Source organism: Hipposideros armiger, unplaced genomic scaffold (genome assembly GCF_001890085.2).
Source record: "Hipposideros armiger isolate ML-2016 unplaced genomic scaffold, ASM189008v1 scaffold_1224, whole genome shotgun sequence".
Classification (NCBI taxonomy): Eukaryota; Metazoa; Chordata; class Mammalia; order Chiroptera; family Hipposideridae; genus Hipposideros; species Hipposideros armiger.
In genome coordinates this window covers 257,149-282,555 of record NW_017732574.1, presented here as the reverse complement: position 1 = coordinate 282,555, position 25,407 = coordinate 257,149, and the positions used below count along the sequence as shown (strand labels likewise).

General features: G+C 35.2%; 1 protein-coding gene across 2 annotated transcripts in view; it reads left to right on the top strand.

Moving 5' to 3' along the window:
* Window positions 1–25,407, top strand: part of VIRMA (vir like m6A methyltransferase associated) — a 62,881-nt gene that overhangs the window by 12,901 nt on the left and 24,573 nt on the right. For both annotated transcript variants that reach the window (XM_019632990.1, XM_019632991.1), the window contains exons 5-16: window positions 667–835; window positions 5,433–5,555; window positions 8,306–8,578; window positions 11,542–12,682; window positions 13,751–14,242; window positions 15,165–15,319; window positions 18,809–18,891; window positions 21,117–21,210; window positions 21,354–21,898; window positions 22,425–22,660; window positions 23,116–23,368; window positions 25,125–25,342. In XM_019632990.1, coding sequence (XP_019488535.1) covers window positions 667–835; window positions 5,433–5,555; window positions 8,306–8,578; window positions 11,542–12,682; window positions 13,751–14,242; window positions 15,165–15,319; window positions 18,809–18,891; window positions 21,117–21,210; window positions 21,354–21,898; window positions 22,425–22,660; window positions 23,116–23,368; window positions 25,125–25,342 — 3,782 coding nt within the window. The remainder of the gene's footprint in view (window positions 1–666; window positions 836–5,432; window positions 5,556–8,305; window positions 8,579–11,541; window positions 12,683–13,750; window positions 14,243–15,164; window positions 15,320–18,808; window positions 18,892–21,116; window positions 21,211–21,353; window positions 21,899–22,424; window positions 22,661–23,115; window positions 23,369–25,124; window positions 25,343–25,407) is intronic.

Genomic DNA, 25,407 nt, shown 5'->3' with positions numbered 1-25,407 from the left:
CTGTAGAGGGCAGTGTCACTGGCCCTCATATGTGGGATCCGAACCAGGGCCCTCTGGCATCCCAAGCCAGTTCTTAACCATCGTGCCACTCGGCCGACCCAAAAAAGTTATTTTTATAAAGAAATATTGAGGGTTATTGGCATTGATAAAGTCTTTAATCTTTTTAGGAGAAAGTTTCTTAGCAAAAACAATTTGTTTAATGCTTCTGGTTACCCTTACTTCATAATTACAATGTGGGTACATAAGATATACCTGCATGTTTGAGTTGGACATGTAAAGAACGTTACACAATTTTTTTAATTTTATAAATCTTGAGACTGATGCCTCCATGACCCCTGTAACTATTGGGGTTTAATTCATTAATTGGCAGTAATTCCCACTTAATTCATTCTCATTTCTCTTCTCTTGGTTGGGAATCTGGTTATGCTTTTTGAACAGGGATAAAGTATAGGACTGGGGGGATGTATTCTTGAGATAGGTTTAAGTATGGTAACTCTGGAGGGCCATATAAAAGCTGTGCCTCTGGGAGAATTTCCACCAACACTGACCTCTGCATTTTCAGTATACTTTAAAAAATTTTAGTTGAACCACAAAGTAATTTAATATCAGTTTACTTCTTGCATATTAAAATATTAAATTGAAAGGTATTTTCCCCTCACAAATCAGGTGAATACTGATGGTTTGGTGCTAAGAGGATGGTACAACTGCCTGACACTGGCAATATATGGATCAGTGGACAGGGTGATAAGTCATGACAGAGACTCTCCACCACCACCACCTCCACCTCCACCTCCTCCTCAGCCACAGCCAAGTTTGAAAAGGAATCCAAAACATGGTGAGAGTTTTAAATTTGCTTTTGTCGGTGACTCATATGTTCATTATAATAGGAAAAGATAGCTCAAAGAGCTCTTCTGCTTTTTGAATGTTGTGTAAAACTTGACAAGGCATCTGTCACTCTTCCATTCTTTCCTGTAATAGTTTCTTTTTCTGTTGAAGTGGTTACATTTTATTTCCTTTTTCTACTTTCCTAGAATGCTTTTTAAATTGACATGATATGTGTTTTTTGAAATTTAAATATGTAAATGATAATGTAATCCAGTGGTTATTACTGTTTTACTATCAAAGTTGTCTCTAAAATAATTGAAGATTAGGCAGTAAGTTTGGTATATATTTTTGGAATACTCATGTTAATGGCATTTTTTTCAGGAGTGCATTTCAAATTTGTTTAGATGTCTAAATCTTAGGTAATGCACATTTTTCCATTTTTTGAGAACCTTTTGTTCATTAGCTAGAGATAAGAAAAATAAGAACTCCAGTAAATTTCAGTGGCTTTCCTGGTATAAAGCAGGCAGCTGGACTCATGTTTCTCAGTGTCTCTTCACCTTACTCTATTATTATTCACTGTAACTGTTGAAATGAGATTCAGGAATACATTTTGAAATTATAATTGAGGTTACTAGGAAAAAATATTTTATTTTACAATTAGCATTTTAAGAGGTCACTAAGAAAAAAATATTTTGTTTTACAATTAGCATTTTATGAACACAAATAAAATGACCTTTGTTTCTCGACATAATAGTGTGGTGTGAGCTCATTGTCTCAGGTGGTGGTCACAAACTGTATTTTAACCTCTTATATCTTACCTGCTAAGCACAGTTCATCTTTCACTTTTATTTTTCTTTTAATCCTTTATTCTTCTGTGTTCATTTGTCTTTTGTATCAGACTGTGAGTTTCTTGTGGGCAGAGTAAGTTTTACTTATATTTGTGTCTCTCTCTTTTTTTTTTTAAATTTAAACTAAAAAGAAAAAAGAATTCACTTATTTCTCCTACCCCTCACCTCCCCACATGTGGCAACCACCAGTCCGTTTTATTTATGAGCTTGGTTTAAAAAAAATTTTTTTTTAGATTTCACATATAAGAGATCACACGGTATTTGGCTCTTTCTGACTGATTTCACTCTAGTAAAATTCCCTCACAGTCAATCTGTGTTGTTGCAAATGGCAAGATTTCATCCTTTTTTATACAATTTCTTTATTCACCCATCGATGGACACTTATGTTGTTTCCATATCTTGGCTGTTGTAGATAATGCTGCAGTGAACATGGAGGTGCATGTATCTTTTCACGTTAGTGTCTTCATTTTCTTGGGATAAATATCCAGAAGATTAATAGTTGGGTCATATGGTAGTTCTGTTTTTAATTTTTTGAGGAACCTCCTTACTGTTTTCCATAGTGGGGCTGCACCAATTTACATTCCCACAACAGTGCACACACCCTTTTCTCCATATCCTTGCCAACACTTGTTATTTCTAGTCTTTCTGATAATAGCCATTCTAATAAATGTGAGGTGATATTCTGATTTTGATTTGTGTTTCCCTGATGAGATCTTCTGCCCATTTTTTAATGAATTGTTTGTTTTTTTGCTGTTGAGTTATATAAGCTCTTTATATATTTTGGATTTTTAGCCCCTTATCAGATATACGATTTGCAAATAATTTCTCCCATTCAGTAGGTTGTATTTTCATGTTGTTGATGGCTTCCTTTGCTGTACAGAAGCTTTTTAATTTGATGTAGTCTAACTTGTTCATTTTTGCTTTTGCTTTGGTGTTAGATTCAAAATATCACCAAGACCTATGTCAAGGAGCTCACCACCTATTTTTGTTGTTGTTTTTTTTAAGTTTCATGGTTTCAGGTCTTACATTCAAGTCTTTAATCCATTTTGAGTTCATTTTTGTGCATGGTGTAAGATAGTGGTACAATTTCATTCTTTTGCATTTGGCTGTCCAGTTTTCCCTGCACCTTTTACTGAAGACTGTACTTTTCCTTTGTATATTCTTGGCTCCTTTGTCGTAAATTAATTGACCATTTATGTGTGGATTTATTTCTGGGCGCTCTATTCTATGCCATTGATCTATATATCTGTTTTTAGGCCAATACAGTAAAACCTTGGATTGCGAGTGATGTGGTTTGCGAGTGTTCCGCAAGATGAGCAAACATTTCTAATACATTTTAACTTGGTAAACGAGCAATGTCTTACAATGTGAATATTTTGTTTCCGGAACGAATTATGCTCACAAACCAAGGTATTACTGTATACTCTTTTTAATTACTATAGCTTCATAATTCAGTTTGAAATCAGGGAACATGATACCTTGAGCTTCGTTCTTCTTTCTAAAGATTATTTTGGCTATTTTGGCTGTTTTGTAGTTCCATGCACATTTTAGGATTGCTTGTCCTATTTCTGTGAAAAATGCCATCATAATTTTGATAGGGATTTCATTGAATCTGTAGATTGGTTTGGGTGGTATGAACATTTTAACTATTATTCCAATCCATGAGCATGGAATTTCTTTCCATTTATTTGTGTCTTCAGCTTCATTAATGTCTTGTAGTTTTCAGAATACATGTTATTCACCTACTTGGTTAAGTTTATTCCTAGGTATTTTATTTTTGTATGGAAACCCAATTGATTTTTGCATATTGATTTTTGTATCCTCCAACTTCACAGAACTCATTCATTCTACGTTTTTTCATGGAGTCTTTAGGGTTTTCTATTTATATACATCATCTGCAAATAGAGACAGTTTTACTTCTTCCTTTCCAATATGGAGGACTTTTATTTCTTTTTCTTGCCTAATTGCTCTGGCTAGGACTTCCAATACTATGTTGAACAGAAGTGGCAAGAGAGTGTATCCTTGTATTGTTCCTGATCTTAGAGGAAAAGCTTTCAGCTTTTCACTGTTAAGTATGATGTTAGTTGTGGGCTTGTCATATATGGCCTTTATTATGTTTAGTTACGTTCCCTGTACACCCATTTTATGGAGAGTTTTTATCATAAATGGATGTTGAATTTTGTCAAATGCTTTTTCTGTATCTATTGAGATGATTATATGATTTTTATCCTTCATTTTGTTAAAGTGTTGTATTACAAAGACTGCTTTGAGGATATTGAACCATCCTTTCATCTCTGGATAAATCCCAGTTGATCGTTGTGTGTGATCCTTTTAATTCGTCATTAAATTTGGTTTACTAATACTTTTTTGAGGATTTTTGCATCTATATTCATCAGGGATATTGGCCTTTAATTTTCTTTTCTTCTGGCGTACTTGGTCTGGTTTTGGTATCAGGGTAATGCTGGCCTCGTAAAATGAATTTGGAAGGGTTTCCTCCTCTTCTATTTTTTGGAAGTGTTTGAGAAGGATTGGTATGAATTCTTCTTTGAATATTTGGTAGTGAAGCCATCTGGTCCTGGACTTTTGTTTAATGGGAGGTTTTTGATTACTGATTCAATCTCTTACTAGTAATTGATATGTTTGGATTTTTGTTTCATCATATTTCAGTCTTGGTGGGTTGTTGTTAATAGGAATGTATCCCTTCTAGGTTGTTCAGTTTGTTGGCATATAATTTTTCATGGTATTCTCTTAGGATCCTTTGTATTTCTGTGGTATCAGTTATAACATTTCCTCTTTTATTTCTGGTTTTATTCATCTGAATTCTCTGTCTCTTTTTCTTAATGAGTCTTGGTAAAGGTTTCTCCATTTTGTTTATCTTTTCAAAGAACCAGCTCTTAGTTTCATTGATCTTTTCTACTGTCTACAGTCTTATAACAGTGGCTGACATATACAGTAGCTACTCTAAATTTTGTTTAATTTACTGAGGTGTTTTAAAATTGACATTTAAGCTTATGCATTGTTTATGTATGTATATTTTTAGCTTATTTTGCTATAATTACAGATTTATAAGAGGTTGCAAAGAAATGTACTGGGAAGTTCTCTGCACTCTTCCCTAGCTTCTCCCAGTGTTAACATCTTTTACAACTATAGTACAATTCAAAATAAGAAAATTAGCATTGGTATAATCTGTGGGGCTTGTTCAGATTTCACTAGTTAAACACACTCACGTTTTGTGTTTGTGTGTGTGTGTGTGTGTGTGGTTCTATGCGATATTATGTCATGTCTAGCCTTTCATAACTACCACCACTATCAAGATACTTGATTGTACCATCACAAGATTCCCTGAAGTTCATCTACTATATTGCATGTATCAATAGTTTGTTCTTTTATGTTGCTGAATAGTATTACATAGTATGAATGTATCTTAATTTATTTAACTGTTCAGTCATTGAACATTTAGTTTTCAGTTTTTGACTTGCAAATAAAGCTGTTATGAGCATTCATGTACATCTTCCTATAGGAAAATAAGTTCATTTCTCTGGGGTAATGCTCAAGAGTATATACAGTATATTTTGGTATGTGGAAGTCAGAAATTCTAACTTTACCTAATATAAATAAATTAGCAAAATTTCTGTTAGCGTCAGAAGGAAAAGTTAATAAATCCTAAAGATGAAAAACTCAAATGATGAACAGCATTTTTGTCATGCATTCTATACCTTAATAATTTGAAAGTTCTTTTTCTGTCTAATAAAACTCTAGCTGATGGGGAGAAAGAAGATCAGTTTAATGGGAGCCCTCCAAGACCACAGCCAAGGGGACCAAGAACTCCACCAGGACCCCCTCCACCTGATGATGATGAAGATGATCCAATGCCTTTGCCAGGTACAAATAAAATCAATGCCAGCTTTTTAACCCCCTTGATAATGTTAATAGTGCTTTTCAAAGAAAGGAAATTAAATGCTGGTAATCGAAGCTTGATGAATGCTCTTCCCCCTTTTGCATCCTGTGCGTATTTTCTTGTAGTTTTCTGTTGGCAGGTGAACTTGTTTAAAAAGAAAATCAGTTAATTCATTTGAAGCTGTACCAATATTGCTTTGAAAATACAGCGTTAATGTGCTACAGTGGCATGTATAAAAAAGAATCAGTAAAAATAAGCAGTTTGTATTAGAAGAGATAAATGTCTGCATAGTTATTTAATAGATAAAAGGGACTAGTTTATGGTATTAGAAAATAAAATAGCATACTTTGTTAATTCGGACAGTGTAAAGTTGTGCAATATATACTCTTAATATTTTTTAAAGGTGAGCTTTTTTTAAAAAGTATTTATAAAGCTAAATCATTCAAAATGTCATTAAGTAATTGCAATATCCAATCCTGCTGCCTTATGGTATTTAAACTATTAAAATAATCTGTGCCTTGAGGACCTGAATAGACATTTCTCCAGAAAGGGCATACATATGACCAAAAGATGCTCAGCATCACTAATCATTAGGAAAATGCACATTTAAACCACAATGATATATCAGCTCACACCTGTTAGAATGGCTCTCATCAGTAAATCAACAAACAAGTGTTGGCGAGGATATGGAAAAATGGGAACCCTCAGGCACTGTTGGTGGGATTGTAAATTGGTGTTTTTCAGCCACTATGGAAAACAGTATAGAGGTTCCTCAAAAAATTAAAAACAGAACTACCATATGACCCAACAATTCCACTTCTGGGTATTTATCTGAGGAAATCCAAAAACATTAATTTGAAAGATACATGTACCCCATGTTCATTTGCAGCATTATTTATGGTAGCCAAGATATGGAAGCAACATACTTGACCATCAGTGACAGATGGATAAAGAAGTGGTACATATATACAGTGGAATACTAGTCAACCATAAAAAAGAACAATCTTTTTTTTAAGTTTATTGGGGTGACAATTGTTATTAAAGTTACATAGGTTTCAGGTGTACATTCTGTAATACATCATCTATATATCACATTGTTTGTTCACTACCCAGAGTCAGTTCTCCTTACATCACTCTATATTTGACCCCTTTTACCCTCATCTATCACCCCATTCCCCACTTACCCTCTGGTAAGCAATAAATATTGTCTGTGTCTATTAGTTTTTGTTTGTTTTGTTCCTTGGTTGTTTTCAGTTTTGTATGTCACATATCAGTGAAATCATATGGTTCTCGACTTTTTCTGTCTGATTTATTTCACTTAGCATAATAATCTCAAGATCCATCCATGTTGTTGCAAATGGCACTATTTCATCTTTTCTTATGCCAGAATAGTATTCCATTGTGTATATTATATATATCACATCTTGTATATCCAGTCATCTATCGAAAGACACTTCCGTTGTTTCCATGTCTTGGCTACCATAAATAAAGCTGCAATGAACATGGGAGCACATATATCTTTACAGATGAATGTTTTCAGGTTTTTTGGGTAGATACCCAGTAGAGGGATTGCTGGGTCATATGGTAATTTTATTCTTTAATTTTTTTAGGAACCTCCACACTGCCTTCCATAGCGGCTACACCAGTCTGCATTCCCACAAACAGTGTATGAGGGTTCTTTGTTCTCCACGGCCTCTCCAATACTTGTTATTATTTGTCTTATTGATGATAGCCATTCTAACTTGTGTGAGGTGATAACTCATTGTGGTTTTTATTTGAATTTTTCTGATAATAAGTGATGTTGAGCATTTTTTTCATATGCCTATTGGCCATGTGTATGTCCTCTTTGGAGAAGTATCTATTCAGGTCCTCTGCCCATTTTTTAAATGGATTGCTTGTTTTTTTTTTGTTTGTTTGTTTAGTTGTATGAGTTCCTTATATATTTTGGATATTAGTCCCTTATCAGATGTGTTTGCAAAAATCTTTTACCATTCAGTTGGTTATCTCTATTTTGTTGATAGTTTCTTTTGCTGTGCAGCTTTTTAGTTTGATACAGTCCCATTCGTTTATTTTAGCTTTTACTTTTCTTGCCTTTGACGTGAAATGCATAAAACCCTCTTTGAATTCAAGGTCCTATGTTTTCTTCTTAGTACCTATGTTTTCTTCTTTGCAGTTTATTGTTTCAGGTCTTATGTTTAGGTCTTTGATCCATTTTGAGTTAATTTTGGTACATGGTGACAGATAGCAGTCTAGTTTCAAGGAATGAAATCTTAACATTTGTGACAACATGGATGGACCTAGAAGTTGTTGTGCTAAGTGAAGTAAATCTGACAAAGACAAATACCATATGATTTTACTTATACTTTGAATCTAAAAAAAACAAAATAAATGAACAAACAAAACAAACTCATAGAGAACAAATTGATGGTTACCAGATGGGAGGGTATGGGTGGGGTATGGGTGAAAAAGATGAAGGGATCACAGTGTACCAGTTGCTAGTTATAAAACCAGTCATGTGGATGTAAAGTACAGTATAGGGAATATAGTCAATAATATTGTAATAACCATGTATGGTGTCAGATGGGTACTAGACATATCACGGTGATCCCTTTGTTAGGTATATAAATGTCTAATCACTATGTTGTACACCTGCAACTAATGTAATATTGTGTATTAGCTGTAATTGAAAAGTAAATTTGAAAAGTAATCTGTGCCTTAAATCTCAATTTTTCAGTGTCTGGTGACAAGGAAGAGGATGCTCCTCATAGAGAAGATTACTTTGAGCCCATTTCTCCTGATCGGAATTCTGTTCCCCAGGAAGGTCAGTATTCTGATGAAGGAGAAGTAGAAGAGGAACAGCAGGCAGAAGGTGATGATGATGAAGATGATGTGGATGGAGATGAAGAAGAGGATGAGGATGAGGATGACCGACATACAGTAGATAGTATCCCTGATGAAGAAGAGGACGATGAAGAGGAAGAAGGTGAAGAAGATGAAGAAGGTGAAGGTAGGTTATATTAGCTAGTACTTACTGGTTTTAAGTGCTAGAAGTTAATTTGATGTAGCTTTGAGCTGTGCAAAAAATTCATAACACAGAAAGGCTTTCAAGAAATCCAAGAGTTGGAATGTAATTGGCTCTCAAGACTTGGCTAGAAATGGAATTTTCACCTTTGCTTTATGTTGCTATTAGGTTGTCGGAAAAGTCATGATGCATGTGTGCAACAGATGGCACCTAGTTCATTTTTGGAAGTACTAGAGTCATTCACATCAATGTTATTGCTTGTCATTTGACAGCTGACAGTTCTAGCTTCATTCTAAAAAAAAAAATTTAGTGATTTGGTTGAGTTTTGGAGATATTACAAATTAAAGATGGAACACCAAACAGCATTTTTGCCATATTTTACTCTTTTACTTCCATAAAGGGAAGACCACGCATCAAGCTTGTGTAAAGTTGCATAAAGTTTACGGTGACAGTGTTCTACAAGAATGTCAGTACCAACGATGGTTCACGAAATTCCATGCTGGTGATTTTGATCTCAACAACGCTGTTCGGTCATGGAGGCCCACTGAGGTTGATGATGACAAAATAAAGGCATTGATGGAGTCAGACCCACATTACACAACACGAGAGATTGCAGAAACATTGAACATCCATCATTAAAGTGTTCACGACCACCTGAAGAAGCTGGGATACATAAGCAAGCTCAATATTTGGGTTTCACATGAACTCAAAGCAGTTCATTTGACGGCGCATATAAACATCTTCTATATGCTCATTAAACGTGAAGAAAACGATCCTTTTTTGAAGCGACTGATAACTGGTGATGAGAAGTGGATTGTTTACAACAAAGTGGTGCACAAACGGTCTTGGTCCCGACATGATGAGTTGCCTCAAACGACATCGAAAGCAGACATTCATCAGAGGAAGGTTATGCTCTTAGTGTGGTGGGATTTTTTTTTTTTTTAAGATTTTTTATTGGGGAATTGGGGGGCTGGGGAACCGGGGGAAGGGGAACAGACAAGTCGCTGCTGTTCTTGCTCCTCAGTCCAGCTGTGGAGGACGCTGCCCCACCGGCCCAAGCTGGCACCATCACTGCGCCCCTCCCGGGCGAGGCACATCAGTCGCCGGCCTCTGGACAGCCACTCACTGCGGCTGCTGGCCGCTCATGCTGGCTGCCAGCTACACACGGCAGCCCACGGCAACCCACCGCCACAGGGGCTGCAACCCTTGCTGTCGCTGGCGACCCACAGCAGCCCAGCCCCAGGTTGAGCTGTTGTTCAGCATCTCAGCTATGGAGGGCAGCGCCACCGGCCCTCATACGCGGGATCCGAACCGGGGCCCTCTGGCATCCCAAGCCAGTTCTCAACCACCGCGCCACTCGGCCGGCCCTGTGTGGTGGGATTTTAAAGGTGTTGTGTTTTTCGAGTTCCTACCAAGGAACCAAACAACCAATTCAAATGTGTACTGTTGGCAATTGGACAGTTTGAATGAACCATCATCCAGAAACGTCCAGAGCTTGTTCATTGTAAAGGAGTTGTGTTCCATCGCAACAATGCGAGACCATATACAAGTTTGATCACCAGTCAAAAATTATTCGAGCTTGGATGGGATGTGTTGCCACACCCACCATACTTGCCTGACCTTCCGCCATCACACTTCCACTTGTTTTGCGCTCTTCAAAACTCCTTGCATGGTATAACGTTCAATTCAGATGAGGCTGTATCTCAGCACCTTGTTCAGTTTTTCGTAAATAAAGACAGGTCCTTCTATGAGCGAGGAATTATGAAGCTCAATGAAAGATGGCAAAAGGTTATTGAACAAAAGGGGCAATATATCACTGATTGATCTTTGTTCTTTATATAAATAAATGACCTTTGAAAAACATAGACAAAATATGTCATGACTTTTCTGACAACCCAATATTTTATTTTCTGTCAACTAACTTGTTTCTGTATTCACCTCACAGCTTTAATCTCTTCTTTTTTAACTAACCAGCCTTCCTGGCTATATCTCAGTTTCATTTCCAGTTTTCCTGGGAGGGAGATTCTGTTTGGCTTACTGTGGTATCAGTTGCCCCTTGATACTGTCAGCTTTGGCCAGGGAAGCAGGGTTATACAGCAAATATACGGTAACTAGGATTTGGTGGGCTGTTTTCAGAGTAAGGCGTGGTGTTGTAAACTGGATAGAATTCCTAAAGATGTCTGCTACCTAGGTATTTTAGCAAAAAGCTAAATTATTTTTAGAAATTCAGGGGGGAAAATATCAACACGGGGGTATATGATAGCATGATGCAATCCTTTAATTAGGCTTTGCTTCCTTTGGAAGACAAAATAAGATTTTCAAATTATTTGACTCTTTAATTTGTCTAAGAAATGCCATATAATTTAAAGCACTTATGCAAAATAACAGATAATCTGCCTTGGCTTTTTTCTAAAATTGTAAAGGTGAGGGTCATTCTACCTGAGAGTGAGGGTCATTTCAGTATCATAGGGGCCCTTTTACAAAATATAAATAATTAGGTTGAGTGCTAATTTTTTAGCTTCCCCCATTGCCAGATTATCAAGTAATCCTTTTTAGAGTTATTGTATTTAACTGGCAAATAGTAGTTAGACATCAGGCAGGCTGTTTTCTTAATCTGAGAACATTTTTGTAGAGAAGATGAGAGAATAAGACTAATTAATTTCTAATTTTATTTGTGAAGAAAAGATGCCTGTAACATAGTTGAGTGTAAAGCTGAACAGATACAGTAGATGACTTTGCTTATGAAGTTGCTCTATAATTAATTTTATTAGAAATTATAAGTTTTGGTAATTGCTTTTAAGATGTTGGGGTAGAAGTTAATTTTTTTGAGGAAATCATTAATTCTTATTTTTTGCCATACTATTAAATAAACTTTTTTGATTAATCAGGTTTTTTTTGCATTAAACAACAATGATGTAATACTTGAATATTATCAAACTAATTTTCAGGGGATGATGGTTATGAACAAATTTCCAGTGATGAAGACGGAATTGCTGACTTGGAACGTGAAACATTTAAGTATCCAAACTTTGATGTTGAATACACTGCTGAAGACTTAGCTTCAGTTCCTCCTATGACATATGATCCGTATGACAGGGAGCTTGTACCACTTTTATACTTCAGCTGTCCATACAAGACTACTTTTGAAATTGAAATCAGTAGAATGAAGGATCAAGGTCCAGATAAAGAAAATTCAGGGGCAATAGAATCCTCATTGAAGTTAACTGAACTGTTAGATTTGTATCGGGAAGATAGAGGTGCAAAATGGGTAACAGCTTTGGAAGAAATCCCAAGTTTAATAATAAAAGGATTAAGTTATTTGCAATTGAAAAACACAAAACAAGACTCTCTTGTCCAGTTGGTAGACTGGACCATGCAAGCTTTAAATTTACAAGTAGCCCTTCGTCAACCGATTGCCTTAAATGTTCGACAGCTCAAAGCTGGGACCAAATTAGTGTCCTCACTAGCAGAATGTGGAACTCAAGGAGTCATGGGGCTGCTACAAGCAGGAGTGATCAATGGATTATTTGAGCTCCTATTTGCTGATCATGTCTCATCTTCCCTTAAATTAAATGCTTTTAAAGCTTTGGACAGTGTCATTAGTATGACAGAAGGAATGGAAGCTTTTTTAAGAGGTAGGCAGAATGAAAAAAGTGGCTATCAAAAACTTCTGGAGCTCATACTTTTAGATCAAACTGTGAGGGTTGTCACTGCTGGTTCAGCTATCCTTCAGAAGTGCCATTTCTATGAAATCTTGTCAGAGATTAAAAGACTTGGTGACCATTTAGCAGAGAAGACTTCATCTGTTCCTAACCACAGTGAACCTGATCATGACACAGATACTGGACTTGAAAGAACAAACCCAGAATATGAAAATGAGGTAGAGGCCTCAATGGAGATGGATCTTTTGGAATCCTCAAATATAAGTGAAGGGGAAATAGAAAAGCTTATTAACCTCTTAGAAGAAGTTTTCCATTTAATGGAAACTGCACCTCATACAATGATCCAACCTCCTGTTAAGTCTTTCCCCACAATGGCACGTATTACTGGACCTCCAGAGAGGGATGATCCATATCCTGTTCTCTTCAGGTAAGACATTTTTGGTTTTGGGAAATCTATTTCACAAAATCATTGGAGACAGTTTTATGTGGTTGATTTTTTAAAATCTGTCTGTAGATAATGCATATCTGTGTAAGGATACTTGGTATTACAAAGTAGTTGTGAAACAAGTATGTTATTGTGGGTTAGCTATATTTTGTTAGTATTTAAAGTAGTAATAGCAACTTAAAGATAATAATGAATGGCAATGCTCATGTAATCATGTCTGAGCAAGAATAAATGAGAAACTGCTGAGTTGCTTCTAGGACGGTGGTACAAGAGGATGGCATAGGAAGGAGAAAGCTTTTCTGTGTGAACCTCTTTGTACTTATCCCTCTAATACATTGTAAGTTAAACTTATATTTTACTGAATTAATTTTACAGTCCTGGTTAAGGATATCTTTAAGGTTCAATTAGCACTTGGTTCTGCTGTCTCACTTTCTAGTTATTTGTTGATACAGTTTTGCCATTATTAGGATCAGCACCCACAGTAGATAATTTTTTTATTTTGTTTTAATTTTTGAGACTTTACTTGGCATTTTGCCTGTAAATAATTTTCTGCTAAAACTATGTATGCTAAAAAATGGTTCTTGGGTTTGATAAAAGAGTGTTAACTTTTGGTAGTTTGATAATGGTAGTATTAAGTAGTCAAATACCAAAATTGATAATTTGAATTTTTTTAGTATATGTCCTGTATTTTTCCTGGATACACTAATTCACATATGCCATGGGTAAGTTAGGAACGTGGTGAAAAAGAAGCATTTGATAAGTAGCCTGGAAAGAATTTAAAGTCAAGGTTGATCTCGGAAAGAGAAAATTTGTCAACAGTTATTTATTCAATATCTGTCAAATGCTAGCTAGGAAAAAGCCTCACAGAACTTTCACTTTTGTTTGGCTTAGTGGAGAGTAGATTTGCTGTTTACATTGTTTTTAGTTAAAGCAGTGTATTGCTGAGGATAAGGATTATGGCCATTAAAATTTTTACCTCTCCTTTCTAATGACTATTGAGTAAATAAAGAGTATTTTGTAGACTTAACACATCATTTCATTTTTTTACAGGTATCTTCACAGTCACCACTTATTGGAGTTGGTTACCTTGCTTCTGTCAATTCCAGTGACAAGTGCCCATCCTGGTGTGCTGCAAGCCACAAAAGATATCTTAAAGTTTCTTGCACAGTCTCAAAAGGGTCTTCTTTTTTTTATGTCAGAATATGAAGCAACAAATTTGTTGATCCGAGCTCTGTGTCACCTTTATGATCAAGATGAAGAGGACGGTCTTCAATCTGATGGTGTTATTGATGATGCATTTGCCTTGTGGCTACAAGACTCAACTCAGACATTGCAGTGTATTACAGAACTGTTCAACCATTTTCAGCGTTGTACAGCCAGTGAAGAAATTGACCATTCAGATCTCTTGGGAACCCTTCACAATCTTTATTTGATTACTTTTAATCCTGTGGGAAGATCAGCTGTTGGCCATGTTTTCAGTCTTGAGAAAAACCTCCAAAGTCTTATTACACTGATGGAGTACTATTCCAAAGAAGCCTTAGGGTAAATTTTCTACTTCTTAAATTTTCCATTATGTGGGAAAATGACATCACTAATGGGCTACTTTCTTTAAAAAGAATGTGTTGCTTTGAAAGTAAAAACTATAATTATGTTTTTGCATGACACATAATTTATTAATTTAAGGATTAGAACGACAAATCTAAAATACAAGACATGGCTGTAAAGCAATCAAGTGGATCTTTTAGCATCTTCTTCCAGTTTCCCCATGGTGTTGACAAAGATTGCAACTGTAATACTCTGGCTAGTTTGTGTGGAGGGGAATCCTAAGGCACGGGATTATATCCCTTAAGAGTAATGAGGACTGTGTTGCTATCTTCTGCCCTCTAAACTATTCATGGTGCTCTGGTTTCAGAAGTGCTTTGACTGGGTGGGGAGGATTGAAAATGATAAGGCTAAAACCTTCTGATAGGTTTTAGCTTATGAGAAGAGAAACATGCTTGCTTTTCCTGGAATGTCTCATACAAAGCAGTGGCATCCAGGTAACTGGCCTCACAATGGGGTCTTGATATGACTCCTTGAGCTTATGAAAGGCAGACAACAGTGGTTTCTATGTCTGGCTGTATCTTCACAGTTCTGTAGTGGAAGACGGAATGATGATGGCAGTTGGTTGATTCATCACACTTTTTCCTGTTTATCCAAAGTGGACAAACATTTTAAAGGAGACCAATGAAGTGTACTTCCTAATCTTTCATTGCTAGCGAAGTATGCTTGTTAATATTTCATTGTTCTTGTGATCTTTAATTGGAGGTGAACTTTAAAATCTGATTTCTTGTCTTAAGGAAGTTAGTCAGGTTTCATTGTAAACTTCCTTGGCCTCTTTAAAACCAAGTAGAAAAAAATGTTTAAAATTGTTCCTGAAAAATTGTTTTTGTACCAAAAACTTTAAAACCTTATTTTGTTTCAGTGATTCCAAGTCTAAGAAGTCAGTAGCTTATAATTATGCATGCATACTTATTTTGGTGGTGGTTCAGTCTTCCAGTGATGTCCAAATGCTAGAACAGCATGCAGCATCTCTCTTGAAGCTTTGTAAAGCAGATGAAAATAATGCTAAATTACAAGGTATGGTACTTGAAGTTATTTTAAGCATTTATGATATGTGAAGGAAAAACCCTTTGAATATCTGTAATTAGTACTTTATCATGTTTTGATATACTTAGTAATACTCTGTTCTTAACTACCTGAAAGTGCCTTTTATGAAGGTATTTTATATGGTGTTCTTAAAAAGATTTTTAGGAAATTGTTGAAAGAATCTTTTTTCTGAAAAGTAATGGAAATTGGTGGTTGGTTGAAATTCCTAATCAAAATGGAAGAAGTAGTTTAAAGATGAACTCAAAAGTTCAGTTTTGTGTATAGTTTGCATGTATGTGTGTTTTCTGTGTATGTATTTCTAAGTACAACTTAGAAATCCTTCATATGTGGTTAATTAACACATATGTGCTAGCCTTAAAAGTGAACAATAATGAATGTGAACATTATATTCTAAAGTATATAAATATGTTGAATGAAGTTTATGGAAAACTTTATGTGGGTAGTCTTGAAAAGTTGAAGGTATCTAATTATAATTTTTTATTTTATTTTGGTTCCGGGCTTTCTGATCTTACCAAGCAGAAAATTTGATAACATTGAGTAAATATTATAAATACCATGTGTCTTCCTTTCTTTTTAATCCTAAGTTTTATATGTGATACTACCAGTAAAACTTGGGTAGTAAATTCAACTTCCATACTGGAAATAGATTTTATTTCTGAAGTATGCCTTTATAAAAGGAGGGCACACGTCATCTTCAAAGGTATTAATACTTTACTACGTATCCTGGTCAATGGGCACACTTGTATTTGTTTTATTATTATTCCTTATATTTTTCGTTTGAACAATATATTCTGTATATATGGAAGAGTTAATTTAAAAATGCGTAGAAAGGCTGGCCGAGTGGCTCATTTGGTTAAGAGTTAGCTTAAGAGCATGAGCTCTGAGCAACAAGGCTGCCGGTTCAGTTCCTACATGGGCCAGTGACACTGTGCCCGAGCTGAGCTGCCACTGAGCAGCCAACAGGTGGCAGGATGGCTCAGCTGGCTAAAAAAAAAAATGCGTAGGAAAAATACTTACGAGGTATCATCAAACAATCCGGTGAATGTTTAAATAAAAAAAATTATAGTAAAAGACACATTGCCATTAATCTCCCTCAAAATACTCCCCATTGCTTCAAATACACTTATCCCATCATTCTTGCCACTTTCTGAAGCACTTCTGGAAGTCCTCTTCTGTGAGTGTCTTTAGTTGTACCATCGTGGCCGCCTCATCCTGAACTGATTTAAAACGTTTACCTTTCATGGTCATTTTGACTTTGGGGAAGAGCCAGAAGTTGCACGGTGCCAGATCTGGTGAATAAGGTGGATGAGGACACACCATAATGTTTTTATTTGACAGAAATTGCCATATACCAGAAGCGATGTGTGACACAGAGCGTTGTCATGATGGAGGATGATTTACAGCACACTTTAAAACACACCTTCTTCAACCATGTCTCAAACCTGACTGACTGACTGAACAAGTTGAAACTTGTCACACAGTTACTAAGGGTTGACGTGCCACTTCACCTTATTGAAGATCCCTACCTTTCTGTTTGATGGCACTCAGCAGCAGCATTCACTGTATTTCTTGATCACAACAGAGGCTCCGTGTCACACATTGCTTCTGGTACGGCAATTTCTGTCAAATGAAAACATTACAGTGTCCTCATTCACTTTATTCACCAGATCTGGCACCGTGAGACTTCTGGCTCTTCCCCAAAGTCAAAATGACCATGAAAGGTAAATGTTTTGAATCGTTTCAGGACATTGAGGCAGCCATGACAATGCAACTAAAGACACTCAAGAAACTGGACTTCCAGACTGCTTCAGAAAGTTCCAAGAACAATGGGATAAGTGTGTTCAAAGCAAGGGGGAATATTTTGAGGCGGATTAATGCCAGTGTGTCTTTTGTTTTTTTAAAGGTTTTATTGGGGAATTGGGGGAGGGGAACAGTGCTGGGGAATCTGGGGAAGGGGAACAAACAAGTTGCTGTCCTTTTGTTCTTCAGTCTAGTTGTGGAAGACTTCGCTTCACTGGCCCATGTTGGTATTATCATTGCGCTCTTCCCAGCTGAGGAAGATCGGTCACCGGCCTCTGGACAGCCGCTCACAGCGGCACTTGGCAGCTCACCCTGGCTGCCGGCCTCTCACCCTGGCTGCCGGCCACAGCCAGTGTGTCTTTTACTGTAATAAAAATTTTTTTTTTTTTAGATTTTTATTGGGGAATTGGGGGATGGGAAGAGCACTGGGGAATTGGGGGGAGGGGAACAGACAAGTTGCTGTCCTTTTTCTTTTTCAGTCTAGTTGTGGAGGACGTTGTTTGCTTCACTGGCCCAAGTTGGCACCATCACTGCGCTCTTCCCGGGCGAGACAGATCAGTCGCCGGCTTCCGGACAGCTGCTCACTGCGGCTGCTGGCCGCTCACGCTGGCTGCTGGCCACACATGGTAGCCCGTGGCAACCCACTGCAGCCTACGTGTCGCCGGCGACTCACGGCAGCCCAGCTCCAGGTTGAGCTGTTGTTCAGCATCTTAGCTGTAGAGGGCAGCGTCACTGGCCCTCACTATGTTGGATCCGAACCGGGGCCCTCTGGCATCCCAAGCCAGCTCTTAACCAACGCGCCACTCGGCTGGCCCCTGTAATAAAAATTTTTTAATTTAAACATTCACTTTTTTTTATCACACCTCATAGGTGTACACAATGGTAATCTTCATGGAGAAGTGTAGAACCAAGAAAGACATGACTACTACTTTCAGTTTCCTTTAGTAATTTCTATCAAGTGTCTGGAACTGGTATATCATTTTTTATATTAGGATGCTTTTTTATAAAACATGTTTGGTATGATGTATAGGTGTGCCATAGCCTCTAGGAGAGTTTTGAGTTCAGTTGTGGTAAATGCTATATTTCATTTGTGTTTGTTTTGTAAATAAAGTTTGCTGTTATTATTTTGGGGTGATAGTGTACTTTTAATTTTATAAAGGCAAACTAGAAAAATGACAATTTAAAATTCATGCTTCGGGAAAAGCCACTCAGTAAATGTTCCCTCATAGATTTTTGATCCTTTTAGAAATTAATACATGTTGTGCATTTTTTTAGTGTGGGAAGGCAATCACAGCATTAGGTGAATAAACACTGTTATCAGTTTATAGGCAGCCAATTTTATAAAAAAATTTTTTAATGCTCTAAAAATACTCAGTTTACTTAAATGGTCCTGTTTAAACATGTAAATATTTACGTTTTCAGAAACCAAATACTAGTGTGGTCACTTCTTATTTCTAAACCCATATAGTAGGACATTTACATTTCATTTTAAAGTTTGTTTAAAGAACTAGACATAAGTTCATCCCTATGTGAAATTTAGATTATTTATATCATTATGGATCTGATAATGTTTTTCTTTAGAAAAGAACACCTTTACTTCCTTTGTTATAAAGGCTTTTATTTTAAAGTATTATGAGTTTTTTTTTGTTTGTTTTTAAGAACTGGGCAAGTGGCTTGAACCTCTGAAAAACCTTAGATTTGAAATTAACTGCATCCCAAACCTAATTGAATATGTTAAACAGGTAAGTAAAACTTAAAAGTGCCTGATTTTATGATCTGTATGTGGTAGTATATAGTAATATTGCATTAAATCACTTGTGTAGATAATGCAGTAATTGTTAAGTGTACTACCTGATTTATTAGACTTTGTGAGTACATATTGATATATGGATATAGATGGGTGTGTGATTGTGTATGTACATGAACATACATGCACACAACCATGTGTACTGTAAGGCTCTCCATTACCAGATTCCATCCTATTTTTTCTCTCAAATTGGATAATATCCTCTAACATTTTGATGACATTTGCAAAAGTTAAATGCTTTGGTAATGTAACATATAATTGTTTCAGTTAAACTTCAGTGAAAAAGAATTTCCCTCAGAATTTTTAGGTGAAAATTGATGGATTCAATTTCAGATAATTGCAGTGGGGGCTAGTTCTATTTTTGTTAATTTGGGATGGTCAAATCTGCAGTTGAAGTAATTTATGAAAGTTGAAAATTATAAAATTTATAATATTGCAATTGAAATATTATAGTACTTCATAATATAGTAATTCATCGTGAAAAATTCATTAAAATCATTGTACATTATTAGTTTGGGGAGTCTTAAAATTTTTCATTGCTCCTTAGTTAATACAGTGTGCTAGCATAGAAAAAGGGCTAAAGGTGCTCATAGATGCATAAAAAGTTTTAAGCTAGAAGGGCAGAGTGGATCTTGAATTTTCTCTTTCATTTAACAGATGAGCTATGTGGTGATGTGGGCGGGGAAGTAGAGAGTATTTATAAACCATCTTGGTTTTGAAGTTGAAATGTGTGTTATTAAAGTAATGTGTGTAGTATATTGTCTAATCTGTTGCTATTCTGACCCAGCAGCAAAGTACTATTTGGGTTTATCTGCTTCAGAGTTATCTTCACTGACTTGTCTGCGCTTCTCTTTTTATTTACTCCATCTCTCCTGGGAGTACTTTTACCTCCTATGGTGCCATCATATTCGTCTGTGTTCCTTACTCTGTGCCACAGATGACATCTATAGCTTTTCATTATATTCAATCTTTAATTTAGCACAAGTACAGTAGTGTTCTTTAAATTTAGATGATCATGTGTTCAGGCTATTTGTGGATGGTCAGGAAAATATATAAGGTGTCCAATAAATATCAGAAATCTAGGGTAAAAGTATTTAACCAATAATAAATTTAGTTCTAGAAATTCAGATTCCATGCTGCAATTAAAAGAGTTGATTTTTATGTAAATTGTTATCCCATTAATTGTGGTTATTGTAAGAGATTTATTCCAAGATGTACTAAAAACAGTTGATCTAAGACTAAAGCTTCACTCTGTGGCTCCCTGCTGCCTTATGTAATTTGTGGAATTATTGAAAGGCAGCAAGGAAGAAATTAGAGGAAAAGATAATCTAAGGTACAAAACTATGGGGGAAAGGAATTATTTTATTTAACTTTCTCCTCTGAGGTTTAGAAGCTGAAATGGTTACATTTTAAAATGTTATTTCTTACAAGCTTTTTTTAACCATCTATATACTGCTCTGTAGAAACCACTAAAACAAAGCAATTTAAACATAACTGTTGTCTAACCACTATACTGTACACCTGAAATTACAATAAAGTGTAAAAAAAAATGATTGAAATGAAAAAAGTGAAAAATAAATAAACATAACGGTTGCCAGGAAACATAGCATGGGCAGGTGCTAAGGACATAGGCAACTGTATTTCTTTTTCTTCTAACCATGCCCCAACTGGCCATCATAACAATAGATTCCTGTGGTATTTGCATTTAAAAAAAAATCTATATTGTGTGGTGCTGAAACATTCCCAATTGCTTCAGTTTTGAAAGAGGTTTAGCACCTACAGTGCTTTGTAAAATCAGTCATTTTGGGGAGAGAGAATGTATATAAAGAGTATACAAAAAGGAACTATTTTAAATTCTTAATACAGAGTCTCATACTCTGTATTCTGTATGTTACCTTTGTTTTAGTCAGTACTTTTTAATACACTTGTACTTTGCAATTATTTATTTTATTTACATAATATATACGGTAAAACATATACCAAAGATCAAATAACCTTTATAAACTTTATTACCCTTATTTATCTTTTAAATTTAACGAAATTTTAAATGATATAAGTACTTAACTTGAAACTCACATTTTTAGCTAATCCCTTTGGCATTTTCTCTTGATCTGATACATACCAAGAAATTAAACTTTCTGTTCATTTTTATTTTTAAAGAATATCGATAACTTGATGACTCCAGAAGGAGTTGGTCTTACCACTGCCTTGCGTGTTCTCTGTAATGTGGCATGCCCACCACCCCCTGTTGAAGGTAATGTGGCTACTATACTTTTAAAATTACTATTTTTTTAAGCCTAGTATAAGTATCATTTATTAAACAAAATATTCAAAAATCTTAACTGATCATTAACATATAAGTAATTAATTTTTCTTTTCTTCTTATCCTATATAAAGGTCAACAGAAAGACCTGAAATGGAATCTTGCTGTTATTCAGCTTTTTTCTGCTGAAGGAATGGACACCTTTATTCGGGTTCTGCAAAAATTGAACAGTATTCTGACTCAGCCTTGGAGACTCCATGTCAACATGGGGACTACCCTTCACAGAGTTACTACTATTTCAATGGCTCGCTGCACACTCACTCTTCTTAAAACTATGCTGACGGAACTCCTGAGAGGTGGATCCTTTGAGTTTAAGGATATGCGTGTTCCTTCAGCACTTGTGACTTTACACATGCTCCTGTGCTCTATCCCCCTCTCAGGTCGTTTGGATAGTGATGAACAAAAAATTCAGAATGATATCATTGATATCTTACTGACTTTTACACAAGGAGTTAATGAAAAACTCACAATCTCAGAAGAGACTCTGGCCAATAACACTTGGTCTTTAATGTTAAAAGAAGTTCTTTCTTCAATATTGAAGGTTCCTGAAGGATTTTTTTCTGGACTCATACTCCTTTCAGAGCTGCTGCCTCTACCATTGCCCATGCAAACAACTCAGGTATCACTTCCATATAACATGCATCTTGTAAATGACTGCAGTAACACTTTTTAAAAAGCCAGTGATTTTGTTAAAAAAACCAAAAACAACCCCTCATTCCTTTCCCCTAAAAAAGACATAATTGGGTGAGGGTGAGATAAAACTGAAGCAAGTCGGTGATTAAGGAAATATGGGGGTAACATTTTAAATAAATTTTTGTTAATGTGAATTTTATTATGCTGTTATGTATACTTGTACTTTTGTTATTTTTTTAATCCTTTTTTCTTCCTTATCATGTGTTAGATTTGCCATTAACTAGGTTGCTTCACCAATGGACTCTGCTCTACTGACTGCTAACCTGAGAATAATAATAAGATTTTTTAGATGGATTGAATTCAAGCAAATGTTTAATTGTATCATAGAAAATTAAATGTTTTAAGCATGCACTAAAGATGTTCTTTTCATAACAGTTCTTCCTGAACAGTTTTTGTGACTATAAATAAATATTAAAAAATCTACGAACACACACATTATACTTTTTTAACAGGTTATTGAGCCACATGATATATCAGTGGCACTCAACACCCGAAAATTGTGGAGCATGCACCTTCATGTTCAAGCAAAGTTGCTCCAAGAAATAGTTCGCTCTTTCTCTGGCACAACCTGCCAGCCCATTCAACATATGTTACGGCGTATTTGTGTTCAATTGTGTGACCTTGCCTCACCAACTGCACTTCTGATTATGAGAACTGTGTTGGATTTGATTGTAGAAGACTTGCAAAGGTATTTTCATTTTGCATTAAAATTTTTTTCTTAAAGTTATTCTTGACACATATATTTTTTTCACTAGAATTTGGAAACCAGGATTTAGAATGCTCAGATAATATACGTACTTATAAATATACACATACATCTATACACATACTATGTATATGAGTATATATAGATTAATTAGAAAACTTTATTTCATTATTTCATGTGCAAAATGCCTTGAAAGTCTTGATTTTGGATGTTTGAAGGTGAACTGTAAAGTACTCTGGTTTAAGAAAATACATTATTGAAAACATAAATTTATAAAATTTTATAGTAATTGTAAAATTTCAGAGAAGTTGTATCCAATAAATGAAATGTTTTATTCAGGATTGGTATAAGTTGATATGTTTTGAAAAATAAATATTAGTTAAATAATGCCTTAAAATCAAGAAATGTGTTTACTAAATGTGTTGATTTTATTTCAGCACTTCAGAAGATAAAGAAAAGCAGTATACTAGCCAAACCACCAGGTTGCTTGCTCTTCTTGATACTCTGGCTTCACACAAAGCTTGTAAATTAGCTATTTTACATCTAATTAATGGAACTGTTAAAGGTGATGAAAAATATGCAGAGATATTCCAGGATCTGTTAGCTTTGGTTCGGTCTCCTGGAGACAGTGTTGTTCGCCAACAATGTGTTGAATATATCACATCCATTTTGCAGTCTCTCTGTGATCAGGTATTTATTTATAGTTATTTTATAAATGTGTGTGTGTGTGTGTGTGTGTGTGTGTGTGTGTTTGTGTGTGTGTGTGTGTGTGTGTGTGAGAGAAAAGCACTTGATGTACCTACCCTTCACTGGGAACAAGGAAATTTCACCTGTTTTATTACTCCTGCTATTGTTCAGGGAGGTATATTTGACGAGTGAACCAGTAATAATAAAATGGTTTGGTGCTTCATAGCTTCATTTGGGTTTGTACTTAACAGGTTTTTATGAAAAGCTCTTTCCTTTTCTTTATGAGATTGCTTTATGTGCCACGTATTGTTTGGGGTTGGTTATGTCTAGTATGTTCATTTTCCTTCCAATTATATTATACACTGATTCATTCTTGAATTTTAAAGCTTTGTGATTGGTTGAATTAATATCATGTTTTTCTGTTAGGACAACTTTTGAAGGCATCACAGGCTAGTATAGTTTTAGTGTGTTTCAGACTACTGTGCTTACAGATGTTGACTGAAAGTAGTAATATTTCTTTCTGCTGTTTATATTATTGACGTCCAGTTTATAGTTCCATGGCTTAATGAGAACTGTTTTTAACTTTGAAAGCCTATTGTGATTGGGATATTTGGAGATTTATATGCCTAATTCCATTGTATCTTATTAAAATGCTCCTATCTGATCATCAGATGTGATTTTTTTTCAAGGCAGAATATTTTTAGTAGGGTCCTATGTTAGAACATTATCTTTTTCTAGCTAATGAAAAATTCAGATTGGTTACATTTAATACTTGAGTCAAGGAGGAACAGTTTTGGTGTGACTTGTTTTCATGAAAAGGGAACCTGGTAGAAAACAGCTTTGGAACTGGTAGAAAGGATAGCTTAAGTCTTTATACCTCAAAATGTCCATTTGACTGGTGTTTGTTATGTAATCTATGTTAGCTTTTATGACTATACTGAATAACACTGTAGCATCCTAGCTACTTTGATCACATAGACCTCATTTTTGGCCTCACATAGTTATGTTTCCCTTCTGATTCAAGCTTTGTTTTAACCCAAGTTGAATAATGGTTTGCAGTTATTAAAGGTAATGAGACATACCTAAAAATATTCCTGTAAAATCCATTGCTATAAAAAGAATAGTGGGAGTTTTTATTTATTATTAGTTAAACTTGCCTAGCATTGAAAAACTTGAATTTTAAAACTATATAAAAATTAGAGGAAAATATTTAATTTAGAGACTGTGTTTAAATGTTTATTTGCTCCATCCATCCCTTTTTGTGATGTTTTAAATTCAAATATGAATATATTTATTAAAATTTATTTCTCTGAATGGTTTCTTTATAAACTTAAAAATAGTCAAATGAATGAATAATACAGTGATTTAAAATATTTTGGTACCAAAAGTACTTCACTTAACCATTTGAGAATACAACTACACTCACTGACAATTCAGAAGGAAAAAATTTTAAAGAGATATTCTTTTAAAGTAAAAATATTTTTAAAGTGTAATATTTAAGTCTTTGTTTCTTTAGGTATGGATCCTTGTATATTAACTCATAGAGGAGAGCAAAATGATGAGGGCAAAATGATAACTTTTGTTCTTAATGTATTTGAATCTGTGTTTAGGATGGGACCTTAATATTTGATGAGATAATTATTAAGTATTACTTAGTAATTACTAAGTGCATAGTATTAATTGCTATTTATTTCTGAAATAAAAATGCTTAAGTGATGTTTATAATCATTTAAAAAGTTTATTTACTCCTCTCTCACAGGACATTGCACTTATTTTGCCAAACTCTTCTGAAGGTTCTATTTCTGAACTGGAGCAGCTCTCCAATTCTCTACCAAACAAAGAATTGATGGCTTCAATCTGTGACTGTCTACTGGCTATGCTAGCTAACTCTGAGAGCAGTTACAACTGTTTACTGACATGTGTCAGAACAATGATGTTTCTTGCAGAGCATGATTATGGATTATTTCATTTAAAAAGGTAATGCTTTATCTAATTCAGTATGTTCTTGGATTTCATTTTTTTGACCTTGTAACCGCATATTA